The sequence below is a fragment of the Sphaeramia orbicularis genome, chromosome 21, assembly GCF_902148855.1.
Source record: "Sphaeramia orbicularis chromosome 21, fSphaOr1.1, whole genome shotgun sequence".
NCBI lineage: Eukaryota > Metazoa > Chordata > Actinopteri > Kurtiformes > Apogonidae > Sphaeramia > Sphaeramia orbicularis.
The window spans coordinates 53,160,997-53,181,489 of NC_043977.1; the positions used below are offsets into that span (position 1 = coordinate 53,160,997).

A 20,493-nucleotide genomic window follows, 5' to 3' on the forward strand; every position below is an offset into this window, starting at 1 on the left:
ATGAATATGTGGGAGGACAATGGACGTTTCTACTGCTGAAGCTAAAGGTCAAAAGCACAGGTCAACACAAACAGATTTGGTCAAACAGAAAAACAAGGCCAGTGTTTCCAACTCCTCAGTTAGAAAAACACTGTAAATGTTCATGTAATTGTAATGAACGATGTAGGAGACAGGAAGAACACTGTGTTAAAGACAAAAAGTGAATATAAAAACACCCTAAATATGTTTAAGACCGGATAAGTTGAGTTTACTTAAAAAATTGGAGGAAACAGGTTGCCGTAAAAAAAATTAAGTAATGAGTGATGAAAACTTGAGTGTATTAAACTTAAATGCTTGATTTGAATGGAATTGCTGTTTTAAGTACAACACACTAAATGCCAAGTTAATTTAACTTAAAATTCATTGCAATGTCTATTGCTTTATATAATCATTAGACTATATATCATCAGTTCATTGGACTCAATTCCAAGTTGATTTAAATTAAATTTTTTCACAATTTAAATTGCTTTGTATAATTATTAAACTTAATATATTGTAGTGTGGATGGAAGTTAGGCAGGAAGTTTGTTCACTGTAATTTGCCAATATCGGAAGTGCTTTAATTTGACCATGCATAAAGATTTTCATTAAACAAGAATTATCCTAGATGAACAGTAAATCCATAGTTCTTCCTCTGGCTCTGACTCATGGTGCAGCGCTACAAAAAATCAAAAACAAACACAAAAAGGCCAATAAACACTGCCATACACACATTAACTCCAAATTAACACAAACACCACAACCCCGCTGAACCCCTGCACAGAAAAAAAAAAAAAAAAAGATAAAGTGTCATCCACCAGAAATAAACCATGTGTTTACAAACAGAGCTGGGAGGTAACTCGGGCATCTTTGAAATTCTGTCACATCTTGCATTGTGGGAAACGGAGGTTCACGCAGCCACCTGGTGGCAGGATGAAAAAGCAACAAACATGATGCAGAAACGGCTGAAATGCGGAAACGGTTGGAGGAATATGCATAGAGGGAAGGGAGCTCCCACTGTTTCTGCGTCCTGTCTGTAGCAGCCGCCGCTGCCTTCATTTCCCACAATGCACGTCGCGACAAAATTCCAAAGATGCCCGAGTGACCTACTGGCTCTGTTTGTAAACACATGGTTTGTTTATGGTAGATGACACTAAGAAACTGTTCACCATGATGCAAGAGATTCAGGTGAGCAATCACAGAAAGACTTACGAATTTGTGATACTGAGGATATGACTGAGGTTTGACACATTTGATGAAAAATTGGTCACGAAAGTCTCCCACAGCTTTAAGTGATTTATTACCATTTATTATAATATCATCCTTTGTATTTTGCATTTTTCAGTGTGAATCATGAACTTTGCTGTATTTAATTCACAGATCATGTAGATATTTATGAAAACTTTGAGTAAATTCAAAGGCTATTATGTCAAAACGGAGAAAACTAAAGACGATGACGGTGTTTCCTCGTTCACTAAGGAGCCTCTGAACATCCAAATGGGTCATATCTGATGACCGTGAAAAGATGAAGAACTGTATTTTACACCAATTATTTGCATGTATTGATAGGATTAGTGGATCAACAGGTAATAAACGGTTTAGCTCAGTAGATGCTTTTGGTCGATGGCAGTATTTTGGGTCTTTTCAAGGGTTTAAAAAAGAATGACATTCTTCTGTCTGAGGAAGAACAGCCCTCACAGCACAACTATCACCAACAACATTGTGTTTAGTTTGGCTGGGAAGCATGTTTCTCTTCCCTCACTATATGATATGAGTGTTCTTTGATAGTGTATGAGAGCTCGGAGCAGTCACTCTCTGCAACTCTGCGATTAAGGATCCCAAAAATTACAGACAATACCCAAACTTCCTCCTTCCACCCCCATCACTTCCAAGAGCCCAACAACTCCCATCTGACTGCAAAACCTGTGACGTAAGGCCCCGTATGTGAAGCCAGAGGACAAATTAAACTCTCCCAGCGTTCAGATTCAATTTGCCGTTGTGGTTGTCTTGTTTGTTTTGATGGAAATCCACTGTGAAATAAACAGAGACGGGGAGATTTAGATCTTCGGAGAAATAAATAACTTCAGTTGCAGGAAATTGAATTCCAAACGTGTTGCCTTCAACGTCACAGGTCACGGATATGCAAATTTACTACGCTGTGAAATTCCAGGGCGGTCGGTGATACTTCAGGTAATGAGCCTTTTAACCCATAAAGAGCCAGTGCTACTTTTGTTTCAGTTCCCAAATGAATTTTTCTGTAGATTTCACCTTTCTCAAGTGATTGACTACCATTTATTATCATATTATCCTCTGTATTTTGTGTTTTTTCAGTGAAAATTATATATTTTTCCTATATTTAATTCACTGATCACGTAGATGCTTACAAAAGCTCAGATTAAAGTTGAGGGTTATTATATCAGAAAGAGAGAAAACTGAAGAACAAATTACTTTTTTCACCAAAGATATCATTAACTGAATGTAAAAACAGGTGTGCCCATCCACTGTCATTGATCCAACTACATGGGTTTTACTGGTGAATCAGTGTTGTAGAAGATGACTGTGTTTCCACATGTCCACATGGATCATATCTCATGACCATGAAAAGATGAAGAACTGTATTTTACACCAATTACTGACATGGATTGATAGGATTAATGGACCAACAGGTGTTAAACCAGTGTTTTTCAACCTTGGGGTTGGGACCCCACATGGGGTCGCCTGGAATTCAAATGGGGTCGCCTGAAATTTCTAGTAATTGATAAAAAAAAAATACAAAAAAAAAAGAAAAACTTACTAAAGTGGCAAGGTTTCACTGTAAAAGGATCGACGTTATTACATTGCAAACTTTGGTGCTGCTGGTGGATGTAGACCCCAGGTGAGCCTCTAAATAAGACCCTCTTTCCTCCTCATTTCAGTTTAACCCCTTGAACACTGGTTTCAGATGTTTGTGGTGCCAGATTTTATCAGTTTGAGAAAGAACAGACTGGACCACACAACTTAAAAAGGGGATTGGGAGCAGTTAATGCAGTGTTTTTTAACCTTAGGGTCAGGACCCCATGTAGGGTCGCCTGGAATTCAAATGGGATCACCTGAAATTTCTAGTAATCGATAAAAAATTTTCGAAAAATTAAAACTTACAAATAAAAATTTACATTACATATTCTAAATGTTGTGTACAATTAATGTTTATTTGCAACATATTGTAGCAAACTATTATATGATCAAAAACAAATTAATTTTAGCAAAAAAAAAGGCTCCGTTTTGAATGTCTGGGGTCGCCAGAAATTTGTGATGTTAAAATGGGGTCATGAGCCAAAAAAGGTTGGGAACCACCATGTTAAACGTTCTAAATGAGTAGATGCTTTTGGTCGACAGCGTCTTCAAGGGTTAAAGGATTGTGGCCCTGCCCATGAGTTAAAGACACTGGGGCAGTTATTTGTGGTTTTAAAAGACACCACAGGACAAAAATGACATAATGGACACTGAGAAGTATCAAGACAAAAATGCACTTGTATCTCTGACTCTGTGAATTCCTGTTAAAAAAGACAAAATTCCACATTAATGTGCTAATTAGTGGGCCTTAACATTATGCAATATTTGTTATTATGTCAAAAACCAATATTAACTAGGGGTGTTTAGAAAATATCAGTTCTGCAATATATCGCAATATTTCATTTCACAATACTGTATCGATATTCAAAAGTACTGTATCAATTATTTTTAGGTATTTTTTCAAATGCAGATATGGTGGAAGTTCATTGTTGTTTTTTGGTTTTCTTTTTTGTTTCTATCTTATTTATCATTATTTAACATTGTTTTATTAAATAATAGTTATTTGAAGCATCCTAAAAGCACTTTTTACTGTCTGAGAGGCAGATGGTAGTTCCTTTGGAAACTAGGAGAATTAGAAAAGTTTTGTGATATAACATTAGATCCTGTTCAGATCAAATAAAAATGTGTTTAGTATTTATGCATATTTCTGGTGTAATTTAATTCTTCAAGGAAAAAATCATTAAAAAAAAAAAAAAAATTGCCCTTTTAACAGTATCACGATATATTGTGATATATTGTATCGTGATCCTAGTATTGTGATTTGTATCGTATTGCCAGATTCTTGCCGATACACAGCCCCAATAGTAACTGCATTTTACTTCAATTATTTACATGTGTCAATAGGATTAGTGGCTCAGCAGGTATTAAACATTCTAAATCCGTAGATGCTGTTGGTTAGCGGCGGCTGTTTGGTTCTTTAAGGGTTAAAATCACCTGTCCCGGCTCCCTGAAACTCCACGCTACTGTCTGCTAACACCCATACCAGCCAACGGTGCCTCCTCTGCCTTCACGCTCAACAAAAAATTGGATCCCTAACACTCATCACTGTGTACTGTATTTGCCAGCTGAGGTGGAAACACTGAGGCCTTCTGGGTAAACGGCCGCCGCTGCACGGAGATGGGGTCTACCGGCACTTTGACTCCGGTTGGCTTGAAACGACCGAGCTGTCTGCTGCTCCGCTGCGTTCCTGTGCATAACGAGGACTAATGAGGACTTAATTAGCGCAGCTCGGGTCTTGTTTGTTTGTGTTTGTGCATCGGTGCTTTTCCTGTCTGTGTATCGCCCCGCCCTCTCCAGCCTTTCTCTGCCACTCACATATTCCCAGCCATTTGAGATGCGTACAATGTAAATCCTGTTTTAGCAATTATTTTAGCTTAAATGTGAATGCTTTCCATTGTTGTTATTTATCACATATTAACCCATCGTTTTTCAACCTTGGGGTTGGGACCCCACAAAGGGTCAGCTGAAATTTCAAGTAATTGATTAAAAAAAAAAACAAAAAAAAAAAACTTACTACTAAAAAAATATATGGTGAGTTGAGAGAGACAATCCCAATACATAAAAGACAAACGGAGTGTGAAACTGAAACACTGTGGTACTGTTTGTCTTTCAAATGCTCATTGTGGTCGGTTTCAGACGCTGCAGCTCTTTCAAAATTCATAGTTTGAGTTCTTGTTTGTTCAGTATTAATTGTCAGCCTTGTAAATCCAAGCCAAGGTTATAATAGTTTTGGATTTTTCATTATAGTTTAGTTTTATTTAGTTTTGACTTTTTTCCTCTAATTCAGTTAGTTTTAATTTGGTTTTAGAGCAGGTTTGCTAGTTTTTATTAGTTTTCGTTATTTTCTAATAGTTTCGTTTTAGTTTTAGTTTTTTCATATCTTTTCTCTTCTTCTCCGTCGTATTCAAATAAATCCCAGACAGGACTCTGCTGCTTTCTCCCAACTTTAGTCTCCATGTTTCCAGGTAGAGTGGGGACGAGAAGACGACTGGAAACCATAAGTAACGAGAAGTGACGAACTATTAAATATCATATGGTGCCAGCAGCTAAGATTGCTTGAGGGAAATAGATTGATTTTGTATCAATCCGACACTGATAAAAATCAAAATGAAGGGAATTTTATCCATAATTTTTATATGTTTTAGTTAGTTTTGTAAACACACAATACAGTTTCAGTTAGTTATCGTTTTTTTCTTTTAATTATAGTTTTTATTTATTTCAGTTAACGAAAATGTTTCTTCAATTCTAGTTTTCGTCATTTCATTAGTTTTCGTTAATGATAATAACCTTGATCCAAGCTGGACTGACTGTACATATTCTGACCAAGGACAATTCAATTCTCCCTTTGTGCAGTAATCTACACCTGGATTTTCTGCCTCCGTCCCTAATAATATACATTATATAGAATAAATGTCCTCTAAAATGAATGTTTATTTACAACACAGTATAGCAAACTATTACATGATCAAAAAATAAATAAATTTTTGACTAAAAAAAAAAAGAGTCTCTTTTTGGAATGTCTGGGGTCGCCAGAAATTTGTAATGTTAAAATAGGGTCACAAGCCTAAAAAGGTTGGAAACCACTTCGTGAATGAGAGATTTTGACAAAAAAAAAAAAAAAAAAAAGGGGACGTTTTCTTCAGTTTTCTGTTTTGATATAATAACCTTCGAATTTACATGAGTTTTAGTTTTCATGAACATCTACACGATCTCTAACTTATACACTGGGAAATACATGATTTTCACTTAAAATGCAAAATACAGAGGATAATATTATATACATGGTGATACATCACTTAGGAAAGTTTAAATAGAGATAAATTAATTTGGGAACTACCATAAAAGTAGCGCTGGGTCTTTATAGGTTAACAAAATAAACCATACAAAGTCATGCAAAAAGAGAAAAAAAAAAAGAGATTAAAAGAGCAAGAAGGGATGTGAAAGAAGACCATTCAAACAAAAATCACATGAGATAAAATCAGACGAATAGATGGACAAAAATAAGACAAACTAACTGAGAAGTAAGAACCATCCACAGTGTCCACAGTGAGGAAAAGAGTCGGCACAAGCTCAGGGAGATGACGGAACAAGGGCTGCACTTAGATCTTTTCTTCCCGCCTCCCCTCGGGCACGCCAAGTCTCACTGAGCCGCTCTGTAACCACATACACCTGACCCAACACATCAGCGCTACATCCAATGAGCTCTGAACACGCACACACACGCTGTTCACACACACACACCCCCGAGGTCATTCCTGACTACACCCATACTCCACAGAGGTTGGACTCTGTGGGCGACTCCGCTGTCAGAAAACCAAAACAGATCAGCAAAAAACTGAAAGCAACACTTTGGCCTGGAAACGGAACAACACCAGAGAAAATATACGACTAAATCAGAGCTGATGACATGTTCAACTACAGACAGAGACACAGAGCATATGTAAGCCCCGCCCACTAGAGCTGAAACAAGATAGATAGATAGATAGATATAGATAGACATTATTGATCTCAATCTCAGAAATTGCAGCAAATAGACTCAAATCAATGAAAAAAATGAGTTGCTTACAATTTTTCTGAATCAAAGCTTCGTTCCCTTAATTTCTCTGCTGCTAAACACTGGTTCAACTGTTGTGTTTCACACAGACGCGTATTGTGACGTATGTGACGAAGACAAAAAGGCAGAAAATGTCTATGTGTTGACTCTTCTCCATTGGAAACATCACTTGGTCCTTTTTTTCTTTTAAGCTTAAAGGTGCGGGAGACTTTCGTGATCAATTTTTCACCGAATGTGTCAAACCTCAGTCATATTCTCAGTATCACGAATCTTTAAGTCCTTCTGTCATTACTCACCTGAATCTCTTGCATTACGGTGAACAGTTTCTTAGTGCCATCCACCAGAGACAAAATGTGTGTTTACAAACAGAGCCGGGAGGGAACTCGGGCATCTTCGGAATTTTGTCGCGACATGCACTGTGGGAAAAGGAGGTTCACGCAGCCACCTGGCAGCGGCAGCGTGACCGTATGATATTATATGGATGAAACAAACACGCGGAAACGTCTGAAACGCAGAAACGGCTGGAGGAATATGCATAGATGGAAGGGAGCTCCTGCCGTTTCCGCATCATGTCTGTAGCAGCTGCGCAAGCCTCCATTTCCCACAATGCACGTCGCAACAAAATTCCGAAGATGCCCGAGTTACCTCCATACTCTGTTTGTAAACACATGGTTGGTTTCTGGTGGATGGCACGAAGAAACTGTTCACCGTGATGCAAGAGATTCAGGTGAGTAATCACAGACAGACTGACAGATTTGTGATACTGAGGATATGACTGAGGTTTGACAGATTTGATGAAAAATTAGTCACGAAAGTCTCCCACAGCTTTAAAGTTTTTATCTGTTTTATCTGTTTTTTTCTTCTCCTTTTTTTCTCATGCCTATACTTTTTATTGCTTAATGCTTTTAATGTTTTATGTAAAGCACTTTGAATTGTCTTGTACATGAGATGTGCTGTATAAATAAACCTGCCTTGCCCTGCCTTTAAACTTTGAAGTTTTAACAAAAATATTTCAAATATTCATTTTTATTTTTTCCAGTTGGACGTTAGTTCCATGTTCATTTGGTAAAAGTTAATAAGTTGGCTCCAAATGTGTTTCAGACTGACCTAACAGATTGTTTGTAGATGTCATTGGACTGGTTTGTTGTTGTTTATATCTATAGATATTTTTATATATACTTTTATACTGTTATTTCTATATAATTTTTTTTTTTTTAAATATCTATCCTATTACTTTTATACTTTCTATAGTTGTTTTTTGTCATTTTCAGACATGTCTGTTTCACAGTTTTACTTTTTTTCTCCCCACCTATTCAATAATCATTTAATCAAATCAAATTAAATAATCGATTACAAAAATAATCAATAACTGCAGCTGTATATTTTTTGGCCGGGTTGTGTATATGTATAAACTTTGAAGCTTTCACACAAACATTATAAATATTTGTCAGTATTTTTCAGTTGTATGTTAGTTTCATGTTCAGTTGGATCCAAATGTGTTGCAGACTGCAGTGTACATATTGTATGTTCACATGTATATGTGTGTGTGTATATTAAAACGGTATATCCACTCTTCTGTTTTAGGATCCTTAACACAAATCCTCTTGGACAGAATGGAACACAGCCACAACAAACTCATTACAATGAAAACAAGTGTTCAGAGAACGCAAACCTCCGGCAAGCACCCTGAACGGTGTGCATGTGTGGATCGACTATTTCTTTTTAAATTCAACAGTTTCCAGGTTGTTCCATACAGCAGAAGAAGTTGCAGCTTGGTACCAGTCATGTGTATTTCAAATTAGATTCAATTCCAATCAATATTTGTTGAGTTATAATGAAAAATGTGTGGTAAATGGGATTTTCAATGTTAAATGTAAATGTCCACAGAGTCCACATTCCACAGTGGATGTGGACAATTTTGTGCCAGATACAAGATATTGTTATAAGCTACGAGTGTCAAATTGGAGGCTAATCGGATTCGGAGTCGAATTTTCGAAAACTGCTCAATGATGAGAGATAGAAAAATTTGAGATTTTGTGACCTTGTTGTGACCTTGAACTTTGGCCTACTTGGCCCAAAATTTAATGGGTTGGTCCCAGGGCCTAGGCCTATCTGTGGGGACAATTTGGTAAAGATGGTTGGAATAGTCTTCCCGCAAAGTTGCTAACAAACAAACAAACAAACAAACAAAAACACAAACAAACACACAAAGCAAAGTGATCACAATACCTCCTGACAGAGGTAATTATAAGTCACTATCCTTCCCTCTTTTGTGCTCCAGACCAAGGTTATTATCGTTAACGAAAACTAATGAAATGATGAAAACTAGAATTGAAAAAACGTTTTCATTAACTGAAATAAATTAAAACTATAATCAAAAGAAAAACAGATAACTGAAACTATTGTGTGCTTACAAAACTAACTAAAACGGATAAAAATTATGGAAAAAATTCCCTTCATTTTCATCTTTGTCAATGTCGGATTGATTTGAAATCAATTTATTTCGCTCTAGCAATTTTAGCTAGCGGCACCATACGGTACTTCACGGTCCGTCACTTCTCGTCACTTCTTGTTTCCAGTCGTCTTCTGGTCCCCTTTCTACCTAGAAACATGGAGACTGAAGTTGGGAGAAAGCAGCAGAGTCCTGTCTGGGATTTATGTGAATCCAACAGAGAAGAAGATAAAAGATATGAAAAAACTAAAATGAAGCATTTAGAACAAAATGAAAACTAATAAAAACTAGCAAACCTGCTCTAAAGACAAATCAAAACTAACTGAATTAGAGAAAAAAAAAAGTCTAAGCTAAATAAAACTAAACTATAATGAAAAATCCAAAACTATTATAACCTTGCTCCAGACTCTTGTTAATATGAAAACCTTGGAAAATCCGGTCCATAGACTTCTATAATGTATAAATGCAGCGAGCAAAATGAAAAGACAACTGTAAAGAAGGCGTGGAATTTGACGGTGCGATGAAAGCAGGCGGTATCAACCACTCTCACTACCTCTGAAGAAACACGCCACTCCCTTCTCAGCATTTTCAATTCAATCAAATCGATCGCCAGAGCCCTGCCCACAGTCACACAGAGCCACCCTGTCCACAGGAAGGTCTTGGCACCTGTTACATTTGCACAACAGATCCTCAGTACCTGGGAAACCAGATAACAACAGCAGTTAAAAGCTCTCAGTGGCTCTGACTGTGTCAACATTACAAACCCCCATTTCACTGCCTACACACACACACACACACACACACACACACACACACACACGCACACACACACACACACATAAGCACACATTCAGATTAGACGCACCTACAAACACATGCAAACCTTTGTGCCTAGTCATGCACAAAGCAGAGATCACACTTAAATCATGTTTTTGGTTGAGTGCGTGTGTTGAAAAGAACCTGTTTTATCTCAAACAGAGAAATTTAACTTAGTTTAGTTTAATTTGGGCATTTATTTCACTCATAAGATAAAAGAAAATCGACTTCTACATGTCAGCAAACTGACCACATCCTGAATGAATAGGAGCAGAATCATGTATTTTCTGCTTCTTTAATAAAATACTTATGCGTCTACAGTAGCAAAGCCAAGCAGAATCATGACCTTTCACTGCTGCAATTCATCATTTTCAGATAAAATGGAAAAAAATATCTCATTTTCAACCAAGCACTTTAGGAAGAAAAACAATTAAAAAACAAGCTTAAATGAGCATAAAACATCTGAATAATAAACCGCATGCAACTATTCACATGAACTTATCAAGGTTTCACATATCAACACAGCTGAATGAAAAAAAGTGAATCCTATCCTTCCTACTATATAATGCATGTTCTCCGCCCGGCGTCCCTCCCATCGATGTCTGTCCGATCGATGTTGCAGCACAGGAGGGCGTTTGTACGGGTTTTCATCAGCCTTCCCAGGCCCGATCACCACCAACCTCACCAAATGAATAGAAACACTACCTGACTGTCTGCTAGGTACACTTTTATGTCCATATTCAAATGTTGTGAGGTATGCTGGGAGATTTTAACAAGGTCCCAGCTCACCACAGACCGGGTCCCAGCTCACCACAGACTGGGTCCGAGCTCACCTCGGACCGGGTCCCTGCTCACCACAGACCAGGTCCCAGCTCACCTCGGACCGGGTCCCAGCTCACCTCGGACCAAGTCCGACCTCACCGCATACCTTCACAGGTCCGATCGCTGCCAAACTCACCAAATGAATAGAAACACTACCTGACTGTCTACTAGGCACAATTTTATGTCCGTATTCAAATGTTGTGAGGTATGATGGGCCATTTTAGCCTCTCATGCTATCGTACAACGGCACCATGGATACAATGCCGCGAATAAATTCAATGTTTATTTAAAGAGGAGAACAGCAAAAAAACAATACAGATAGATTCCTTTCTTTAAAAATTACTGTCGTGGAGAAGAATGCTGTTCCTCATACTTATATTTATTTAAAAACTGTATTTTATATATTCCTTCAAACTGATTTATGTTTTTACTTCGCTTTAATTAATCAGGTAGACTAGTTTAACTTCATGCTTTGATCTGCACATGATCGACCCAGGTGAGGGTTATCTTGGACCTGCTGTGTAAATAAAACTAGCTTTAGAGTCTTTAAATAACTGACAGATGGATCGGGAAACAATATTCCATAAAACTTTCCACTCATCATTTCCTCAGGAAACTGGCGGGCTGACCCTGTTGAGTGTCGCTGAGCGTTGACTGTTCGCCTTACAGGTGTGACATAGCAGTGGAGACGCTGAATGCATCTGTGTGTCTGACTTATAACTGTGGGGTGTAAACAGATCCAGTCCAAGTCAGCGTCTGAGCCCAGCTCTATTATCCTGTACGGCTCTATTCCCAGACACACCCTTCTACTCGCTCACACACACACACACCACAACAACAGACTCACACACACCTTCACTGAGGTTCAAAACAGTCCCAAATAGAACTGGACCCCCTACAGCAGGGGTGTCAAACTCACTTTAGTTCAGGGGCCACATTCAGCCCAATATGATCTCAAGTGGGCTGGACCAGTAAAATAATAACAGTGGAAAAACGTAAAATTACATTATGATCATGTTTACATCTACAACGTTTCCTTAAAAATCTGAATAACATCAACAACTTGAAATGTCTTAAGAAAAACAAGTGCAATTTTAATAATATTCTGCAGCAGTTTATCATTTACATATGCACGCTACAACTAACATTCACTTGCAAACACACAAAATATTTATTAATATGGTTGTAAGAAAATATCGGTTCTGCAATATATCTGGATATTTCATTTCACAATACTGTATCTAAGTACTGTATGGATATTTTTAGGTATTTATTCAAATGCAGATATTGTGGAGGTTCATTTTTGTTTTTTTGTTTTACTTTATTGTTTATATTTTATGTCTTATTATTTAACACTCTTTTATTAAATAATGTTAGGTCCTTTGTTTGGATTGCACAAAAATACTGTTCTGATGTTAGTTCTGAACTAATAGAATACGAATATTTGAACAGGATCTTAAACTGTAATGTCTGTTGGACTAGGAAGGAGATCTGGACCTGGTACTGTTGGACTAGGAAGGAGACCCGGAACTGGTATTGTTGGACTAGGAAGGACATCTGGACCTGGTACTGTTGGACTAGGAAGGAGACCTGGACCTGGTATTGTTGGACTAAGAAGGAGACTTGGACCTGGTACTGGTGGACTAGGAAGGAGACCTGGACCTGATACTGTTGGACTAAGAAGGAGACCTGGACCTGGTACTGTTGGACTAGGAAGGAGACCTGGACCTGGTAAAATCTAAACATTTCAGTACGACCTGTGTGATACAATTATAATTTTAGTGATATGCTCTTCTATTATGACATATTTTTTTCTCATCTCCAGGTTTTATTTTGTTTACATTCTTACTTAGTTGTTACATCTTGTTGCATCTTTTACACATTATATAAAGCTACAAATAACCATTGTGTTTCTGGTTAACAAAAATCAATCTTTAAAATGGAAAGAAAACATGGTTATATAATGATTTACATGAACTGACACGAACATTTTTATCATAATGAGATTTTGGCTGAATCGTCAAAAAAATAATGGATTTATTACAATATCATCATTATTTTATGGTTCAGCTCGACGTTCCAGTCTCAGTTCTTGTTGGAATTCAGAATTTGAAGTCATCATTTTCCTTGACTGCGTTGATGGTTTTGGAATTCTCAGTTTCTCTGCCCAGTTTAAAACATTTGATAGCAAAATATTAAATGCAAAATAATGAAAAAGTAATCAAATGTCCTCAATAAAATAGGAATTTATTACTTTAAAATTGTAATTGGTAATGTGGGACCTATTATATTTAAATATATATATTATGTTCACAATAAGTAACTAGGGGTGTGTATTGCCAAGAATCTGACAATACAATACAAATCACAATACTAGGATCACGATTCGATATATCACGATATATCATGATACTGTTAAAAAGGCAATTTTCTGTTTGTTTCTTTTTTTTTTTTTAATGATTATTTCCTTGAAGAATTGAATTACACCAGAAGTATGCACAAATACTAAACCTATTTTTATTTGATCAGAACAGGATCTAATGCTAAATCACTAAATGTTTCTGCGTTAAAACTTTAATGATGTTTTACAGACAATACAATTTAAGATCCTGTTCAAATGTTCATATTCTATTAGTTCAGAACTAACATCATAACATTATTTTTGTGCGATCCCGACAAAGGAACTAATATTATTTAATAAAAGAGTGTTAAATAATAATAAATAAAACATAACAAAAACAAAAACAAAAATGAACCTGTACAATATCTGCATTTGAATAAATACCTAAAAATATCGATACAGTACTTTTTAATATCGATACAGTATTGTGAAATGAAATATCGCAATATAGTGCAGAACCAATATTTTCTTACACCCCTATATTTATTATCAACTTATGAAGTGGGGCTGTGTAATATATACAATCAGATCAGTTATTCAAGTCTTTTATGAACGAGGCCAGACCTTTCAAATCCAGATCAGTATGTCTGTTTCATCTGCAGACATTTCACACTCAACAACAACAATTGAAAATGCAACCTGTTTGTACTTTGTAATCGGTTCAACTTTAAGACCACACAGGAAACAGCTCTGTGCATTGTTTTAAAGTGAGCTCTGGAGTTTGTGAAGTCCTGTTGAACAAGTTCTTCACTGTTGAAAATATAATAAAGTGCTGTCCAACAGTCGATCACGTGTCCGTACCAGTGCCAACCAGCCAGGCACATCCGAACACACCCTCCACTGCAGCCAAATGTCAATGCAAATATGACACACACACATCCACACTTTGCATACAAAGGAAAATGCACCTTCAGGTTCGAATAAATAAAGTAAACCTGAAAGGATTAATCCATGAATTGACTCAAATTGATCTTGTTTAAAAACTATTCAATTACAATTTTCTTCAAACAAAGCTTCATTTCCTTAATTTTGCTGCACAGGAAATTTGCCTGAGTAAAATTGACTCAAACTGAAGAAAATTATACTCTGCTTAGATAATATCTGGTCCCTCTCTAAAAAGAATTAAAGTTACTCGTTGGGTAGAGCTCTCAAAACTCAATATAGAGCCAAATTTACTCAATGTAGAGTTAAATTTATTCTTTTTGAGGAAAATAATTTTGACTCTGGAAAAAATGCTCAGTAATTTTTGCTGTGTGCCACTAAACATTGGTTCCACTTTTGTGTTTCACACGGACAATTATTATGATGCACACCACACACAGCTGTATGTTAGTTCCATGTTCAGTTGGTATAAGTTAGATCCAAATGTACCAAAGACTGCAGTGACATTGTTTGTAGATGTCATTGAACTGGTATGTTGTTTACATATATAATTATCTATTTATATATACTTTTATACTGTAGTTTTTTTCTATACAAATATTTATTATATGTCCTTTACTTTTATACTCCAGCTGGTTCTGGAATAAGGGACACGTTCTCTGTCATTTTCAAACTTGTCTGTTTCACATTTTTTTAGAGATGAAACAATTAATCGACTCAAAGTGATAAAAAAATAAAATAAAAAATCATTCAACCACAATTCTCCTGAATCAAAGCTTTGTTTCCTTCATTTCTCTGCTGTTAAACATTGGTTCCACTGTTGTGTTTCACATGGACACTGGTGATGGGACTTTTGGCTCTTTTGAAGGGAGTCGTTCAATCAGGAGCCGTTCACTGAAAAGAGCCGTTCAATAGACTGGCTCTTTTATGTTGTTTGCATTATTTTGAAACACCAATGTCTTAATGACTAAATAGGCTACATGTGATGATTGACATTACATTTTAATGGTGTTTAATTGGCGTGGCAGTAAATATTATCTTACCGTAAAAAAGAATAGTTAGTTCAAATGTGTGGGCTAAATCCATGACATGAGAGGTGACATTAGGCAAATGACGGAATTTGACAAAAAACATCACGATTCATTATGTGGACTAGTCTGTAGCCTAAAAATGAAGAAGAAAATAAAATATTTTCCTCTGAAATAACATTTTATTCTCCTCAAAACAGGAACAATAAATGTGTGTAAACATACGGAAAAAATTGCACAAAACACAACAGTGATTAATCACTGCAGCTACTTAAATACCTGAACTGTAAGTGCAATTCTCAGAACAAGAACAGTATGTTGGTAAACATACAGAAAAAATGCACAAAACACAAAAGCGATTTATCATTGCAATAACTTAAATACCTTAACAGCTGTAGTGCATTTTCCCTCAGAACAAGAACAATAAATGTGTGTCAACATTCGAAAAAATTGCACAAAACACAAGAGTGTTTAATCACTGTTATTAATAAAAAAAAAAAAAAAAAGAACGGCCCCTTACAAAGACTCAGTTCCCATCATTCATTTCAAAGAGCCGTTCAAAAGATTCGATTCGTTCGTGATCGTCACATCACTAACGGACGCTTATTGTGACGCACAAAGAAGAGTCAATTCAGGAAAACTGCAATAGAATATTTCCCTTCTATCATTTTGAGTCTATTAACCCTTTCATGCATGAATTGTGAGAACCTCAATTGTGTGAATGTTGACTATTTTTATTCCTCTTGAGGTGTGAAAAAAAATAATGCAATTGAAATAGTTTTTTTATGAACCTATTTTTCATGGAGTTGCAAAAATGTCCACTCAGCTGGACACCATGTGTTTAATTTTTGAGGCAAAGAAACATGTTTTTACTGATACACTGTGTGAAAACTATGAAATAATTTTAAAAATGTTAATCTGATGTTTTGTAACATTTTAACAAACTCACTTTATGGGGATTATATGTAAAAAAAAAAAAAAAAAAAAAAAAGTTAATGTTAATGACAGTCTAACAACAATAACAAGCACCTGATTTACACTCAAACATGTTAGTGCAGATCAGGTTTACCAACAGCAGAGTTACAGTAATGGAATGAATTGCAGTGTTTGGGATGATGCATGAATGCACGGTGTCGGCTGATATGGAACTGAAACAATAAAATCCTTGAAAATACGATAAGAGAACAGCTGTAGAATAACTGTCCACTGTAGTGACCACTATGCATGAAAGGGTTAATCGAATCGGGAATTTTTGTATTTGCTTCAAGCACCTAATCGATTAATCGTTTCAGCTCTACATTTTTTTTTTACCTTTTTTCTGCCTATTCAAATAGTCCCTTAATCGAATCAGAGTCGAACCGTTCGATTAATCATTAGGAAACGCCTCCCCTGTATTCCCCCTGTTTGCTGACCTGGAAGATGAGCACTTTGAAGTGGTTCCTCTTGAGCAGGTGGTTGTGGTTGGCCTCCAGCTTCTTCACCTGGACCGCCTGTTTGTCCATGCGCTCCTTCACCTCCTTCAGGTGTCCGCTCACTTTGCGGGACCGCTCCAGCAGTTTACTGACGCTGTTGGACGTGCTGATGTGGGTCTTGGACAGGCGGCTCACGTCCCCCTGCACCAGCCGCACGGCCCCCTCCAGGTCGGCCTGCCGCTGCTCCATCCGCTGCTGGTTGTCCTGCACCGCCTCCAGCATGTTCACCAGCTTGTCCAGCAGAGCCACCACCGTGATGGCGCTCACCTGGCCCCGGTCCACGGGGCTCCCCGGGGCGGCGCCGGTGGGGCTCTTCAGACCCAGCCTGGACAGGGTCCCGGTGGGCGTGGGGGAGGACGGAGCCGAGCCCGGGCTGAAGCTGGGGATCAGCAGGTCGGCGTTCTCGGGCTGCGGGATGGTGTGTGTGCTGCCGGAGGTGCTGCCGCCGCTGTGGGGCTCCGCGTGGGAGTGGGACCCGTCTTCTTCCATGGTTCAGATGTGGGCTAAGTCCCGGTTCGGTGGACTGGGTGGAGGACTCACCTGGACTGTACAGGTCTGAGCTTACAGTCTGTGTGTGTGTGTGTGTGTGTGTGCGGCTCCACAGGCGGTTTTAGCAGGAGTGTGTGTTTGTCTCCGCCCCTCTCTGACACACACACACACACACACGCACACACACACACACACACACACACACACACACACACACACACACACACACACACACGCGCTGTGAACTTTCCAAACACCTCCCCAGCCAGCCGGAGGGCGGGGCTTGGTTACTATGGAAACCAGGCCGGCCTAGCCCCTCACAGAATAGAAGTAAAGCTGCTGTTTTGTGTGCGTGCGCTTCCTTGTAAAGCTCGCGCTGTGTTTGCACGTGACTGCCAGCCCCATTCCACTGTGTACATGCCTGGGTGCGTTTGGAAAGGATGTGTTTACTGCCTTTACTGCTGTGTGTGTGTGTGTGTGTGTGTGTGTGTGTGTGTGTGTGTGAGGGTGTGTGTGTGTGTGTGTGTGTGTGTGTGCGTGTGTGTGTGAGGGTGTGTGTGTGTGTGTGTGTGTGTGTGTGTGTTGAATGAGTGCATGAAAACATTCAGATTCTGAATACTTTATTATTCCCAGAGGAAACTGTGTGTTAACAATTGCTCCAGGCAAGTATAAAAGTAAATAATTGGGGGGGTGGAGAGAAATTTGTTTCTTTATTCATCAATCAAAAAGGATGGATTTGCAATTAAAAAGAACAGATTTGCAACCAAAAATGAGATTTGAGAGCAAAAGACAGTCAGTGGCAATCAAAACAAAGATCATTTTGTTTATAAATCAGTCCTCTTTGCTTGTGAGTTAAAAACTTTTGCTTGAGACTTCATAAGTTTTGATTTGAAAATCACTCCTCTTTGTTTGCAACTTCAAAAGTTTTGCTTGCAAATTTAGCTGCACTTAATGGGCGGGGCCTTTGCCGATGGATGAGAGAAGAGTTTCTATTTGTGGGTTTGTCCTGGCTCCAGCGCCGGCTCCAGCTTCCACCTTAAACCCACTTCTCTGTTGTGTTCTGGTACTGGGAGGTCAGATGATAGTCTGCTGCTCCGTGAAATTTAAATGTGTCCCATAAGTAATGGATTACACTAAATAGTGTCGGCTACAGCCTGTACATTCACAGCCTGAGCAGAGGGCAGAATGAGTGAGTGAGTTACAGGGAGGAGCTGAGAGACAGCGGGTGTAGGGTGGTTCGACAGGACACCTGGACCACAGCTGGTACCAGGTGCCACGGAGCAGAAAGAGAAATAACGACAGAGTGACATAGGAGCCCATAGGATACCCACAAACACAACTAAGAGGCAGTCAGGTTAGCAATTATTCTTTTTGACTGATGAATAAAGAAACAAATTTCTCTCCATAAGGGGGGGGGGGGGGGTTATTTCAGGAAAATTTTCAGATTGAACTTTAGCCCAGGTTTTCTAATGCTCCCATGTCTTAGGAATACAAAAATGTGAAAAAAAAAAAAAATTCAAATCAAGCCCAAACTCCCACCCCCCACCCCGAAAATTACTTTTTCAACTCTGAAAACATGGGGGTTTTGGCATTTTTCAAACCTTCTTCACTTTTGATAAAGTACAATGTGTCAATATGCTCATGCTGGGCCCCTAAATGTTTTTTTTGTGAGGCATGTCATGTCTTCAGAGTGCTTTACACTGCAAAAGGTGTAGTGTCAAGGTCAAAATATAGGTCAAAGGTCACCTAAATGGTCCAAAATGCATATTTCATGGAATGAAGCTGTTAATGTGGGTTCTTCCAAATATTGGTCTCAGGTTCTGTCCTCAGAACACATCTATTGACCACAAACAACTTCCATTCAGTAAGACACATTTTACAGAACTCTTTACACAATGTATTCTCCATATAGACATGTCAAAAAGAACAAACGGTAGTTTCACATGACTTTGACATTTACATGTGTATGTTCCGGGGCAACACAGTGGTGCAGTGGATAGACCTGGTACCTCACAGACAGAAGGTCCTGGGTTTGATTCCAATGCCAGTCCATGGGGGTGGGTCCTTTCTGTGTGGAGTTTGCATGTTCTCCCCTTGTTCTGTGTGGGTTCTCCCTGGGTACTCTGGCTCCTCCCACCATCCAAACACATGCGCTGATAGGTTAATGGGTTATCTAAATCACCCATAGGTGTGAATGTGAAAGTGGTTGTTTGTCCCTACGTGTGTGCGAAATGTCCAGGGTGAACCCCGCCTTCGCCCATAAGCAGCTGGGATAGGCTCCAAGCGACCTAGTGAGGATAAAGCAGGTTCAGAAAATGAATGAATGAATGGTTAGTGATTCCCGCCAAAATGAGTGCTAGTGTTTCCCACCACACTAATGGCGGCAAATTCAAATGGAATGTACATGTTGTAATATTTAGTCTGTAATGTGTCTTTAAAGGGCCAAAGGCCTTGGGGGATCCCACCAGGAAACCAGAGGGAAGAGAACTTAGGACATATTTGATAAAATGTTAGAATTTATGAATTTTTGAAAAAACTAGGCATTTTGGTGACCTTTAACCTCCAACATGACCTTGACATTAGACTGTTCATAGTACAAAGTACTCTTACAATACAATATGGCACTGACAAGATCTTTAAATGGACCATCATGAACATATTTATACATTGCACTGGACAAAAGAGTGGAGAAGCTGGGAAAGTTGTGAAAAACATGGATTTTCAGAGTTTAAAAAAGTAACTTTCAGGGTGGGGGGTTGGACGAAAATTTCAAAAAAATTACGCAGGAGTGCTTAGAACATGTTGTTACATCAGAAAATCAGGGCTAATGTGATATTTGATATTAACACCCCCCCTAATATAAAGTAAATAAAGTCTATAAAGTAGATAGATAGATAGATAGATAGATAGATAGATGGATAGATAGATAGATAGATAGATAGATAGATAGATAGATAGATAGATAGATAGATAGATAGATAGATAGATAGATAGATAGATAGATAGATAGATAGATAGATAGACAGACAGAAGGACAGACTGTCCACAAAGTCTCTTTACAATTTAAAAAAATTATTACAACAGCAATTGATGAGATCTGATAATCAGATTGATTGTTTGATGTATTTATTTCAAATATGAACGTCAAAAAGGAAGAAAAATAAATAAACAAAACATTTAAACATAAGACATATAATACATATTCGAAAAGGAGTGAGAAGAAGTATA

At 38.0% G+C, this 20,493-nt stretch overlaps 1 protein-coding gene across 1 annotated transcript in view; it reads right to left on the reverse strand.

The window, feature by feature from the left end:
- LOC115412674 (caveolae-associated protein 2-like) overlaps positions 1 to 17,351 on the reverse strand; it is a 49,255-nt gene extending 31,904 nt beyond the window's left edge. Inside the window, exon 1 of the mRNA XM_030125289.1 lies at positions 16,717 to 17,351. Within this exon, the coding sequence (XP_029981149.1) occupies positions 16,717 to 17,265 (549 nt within the window). The 5' untranslated portion in view covers positions 17,266 to 17,351. The remainder of the gene's footprint in view (positions 1 to 16,716) is intronic.
- Between the last annotated feature and the right edge of the window lie 3,142 nt (positions 17,352 to 20,493).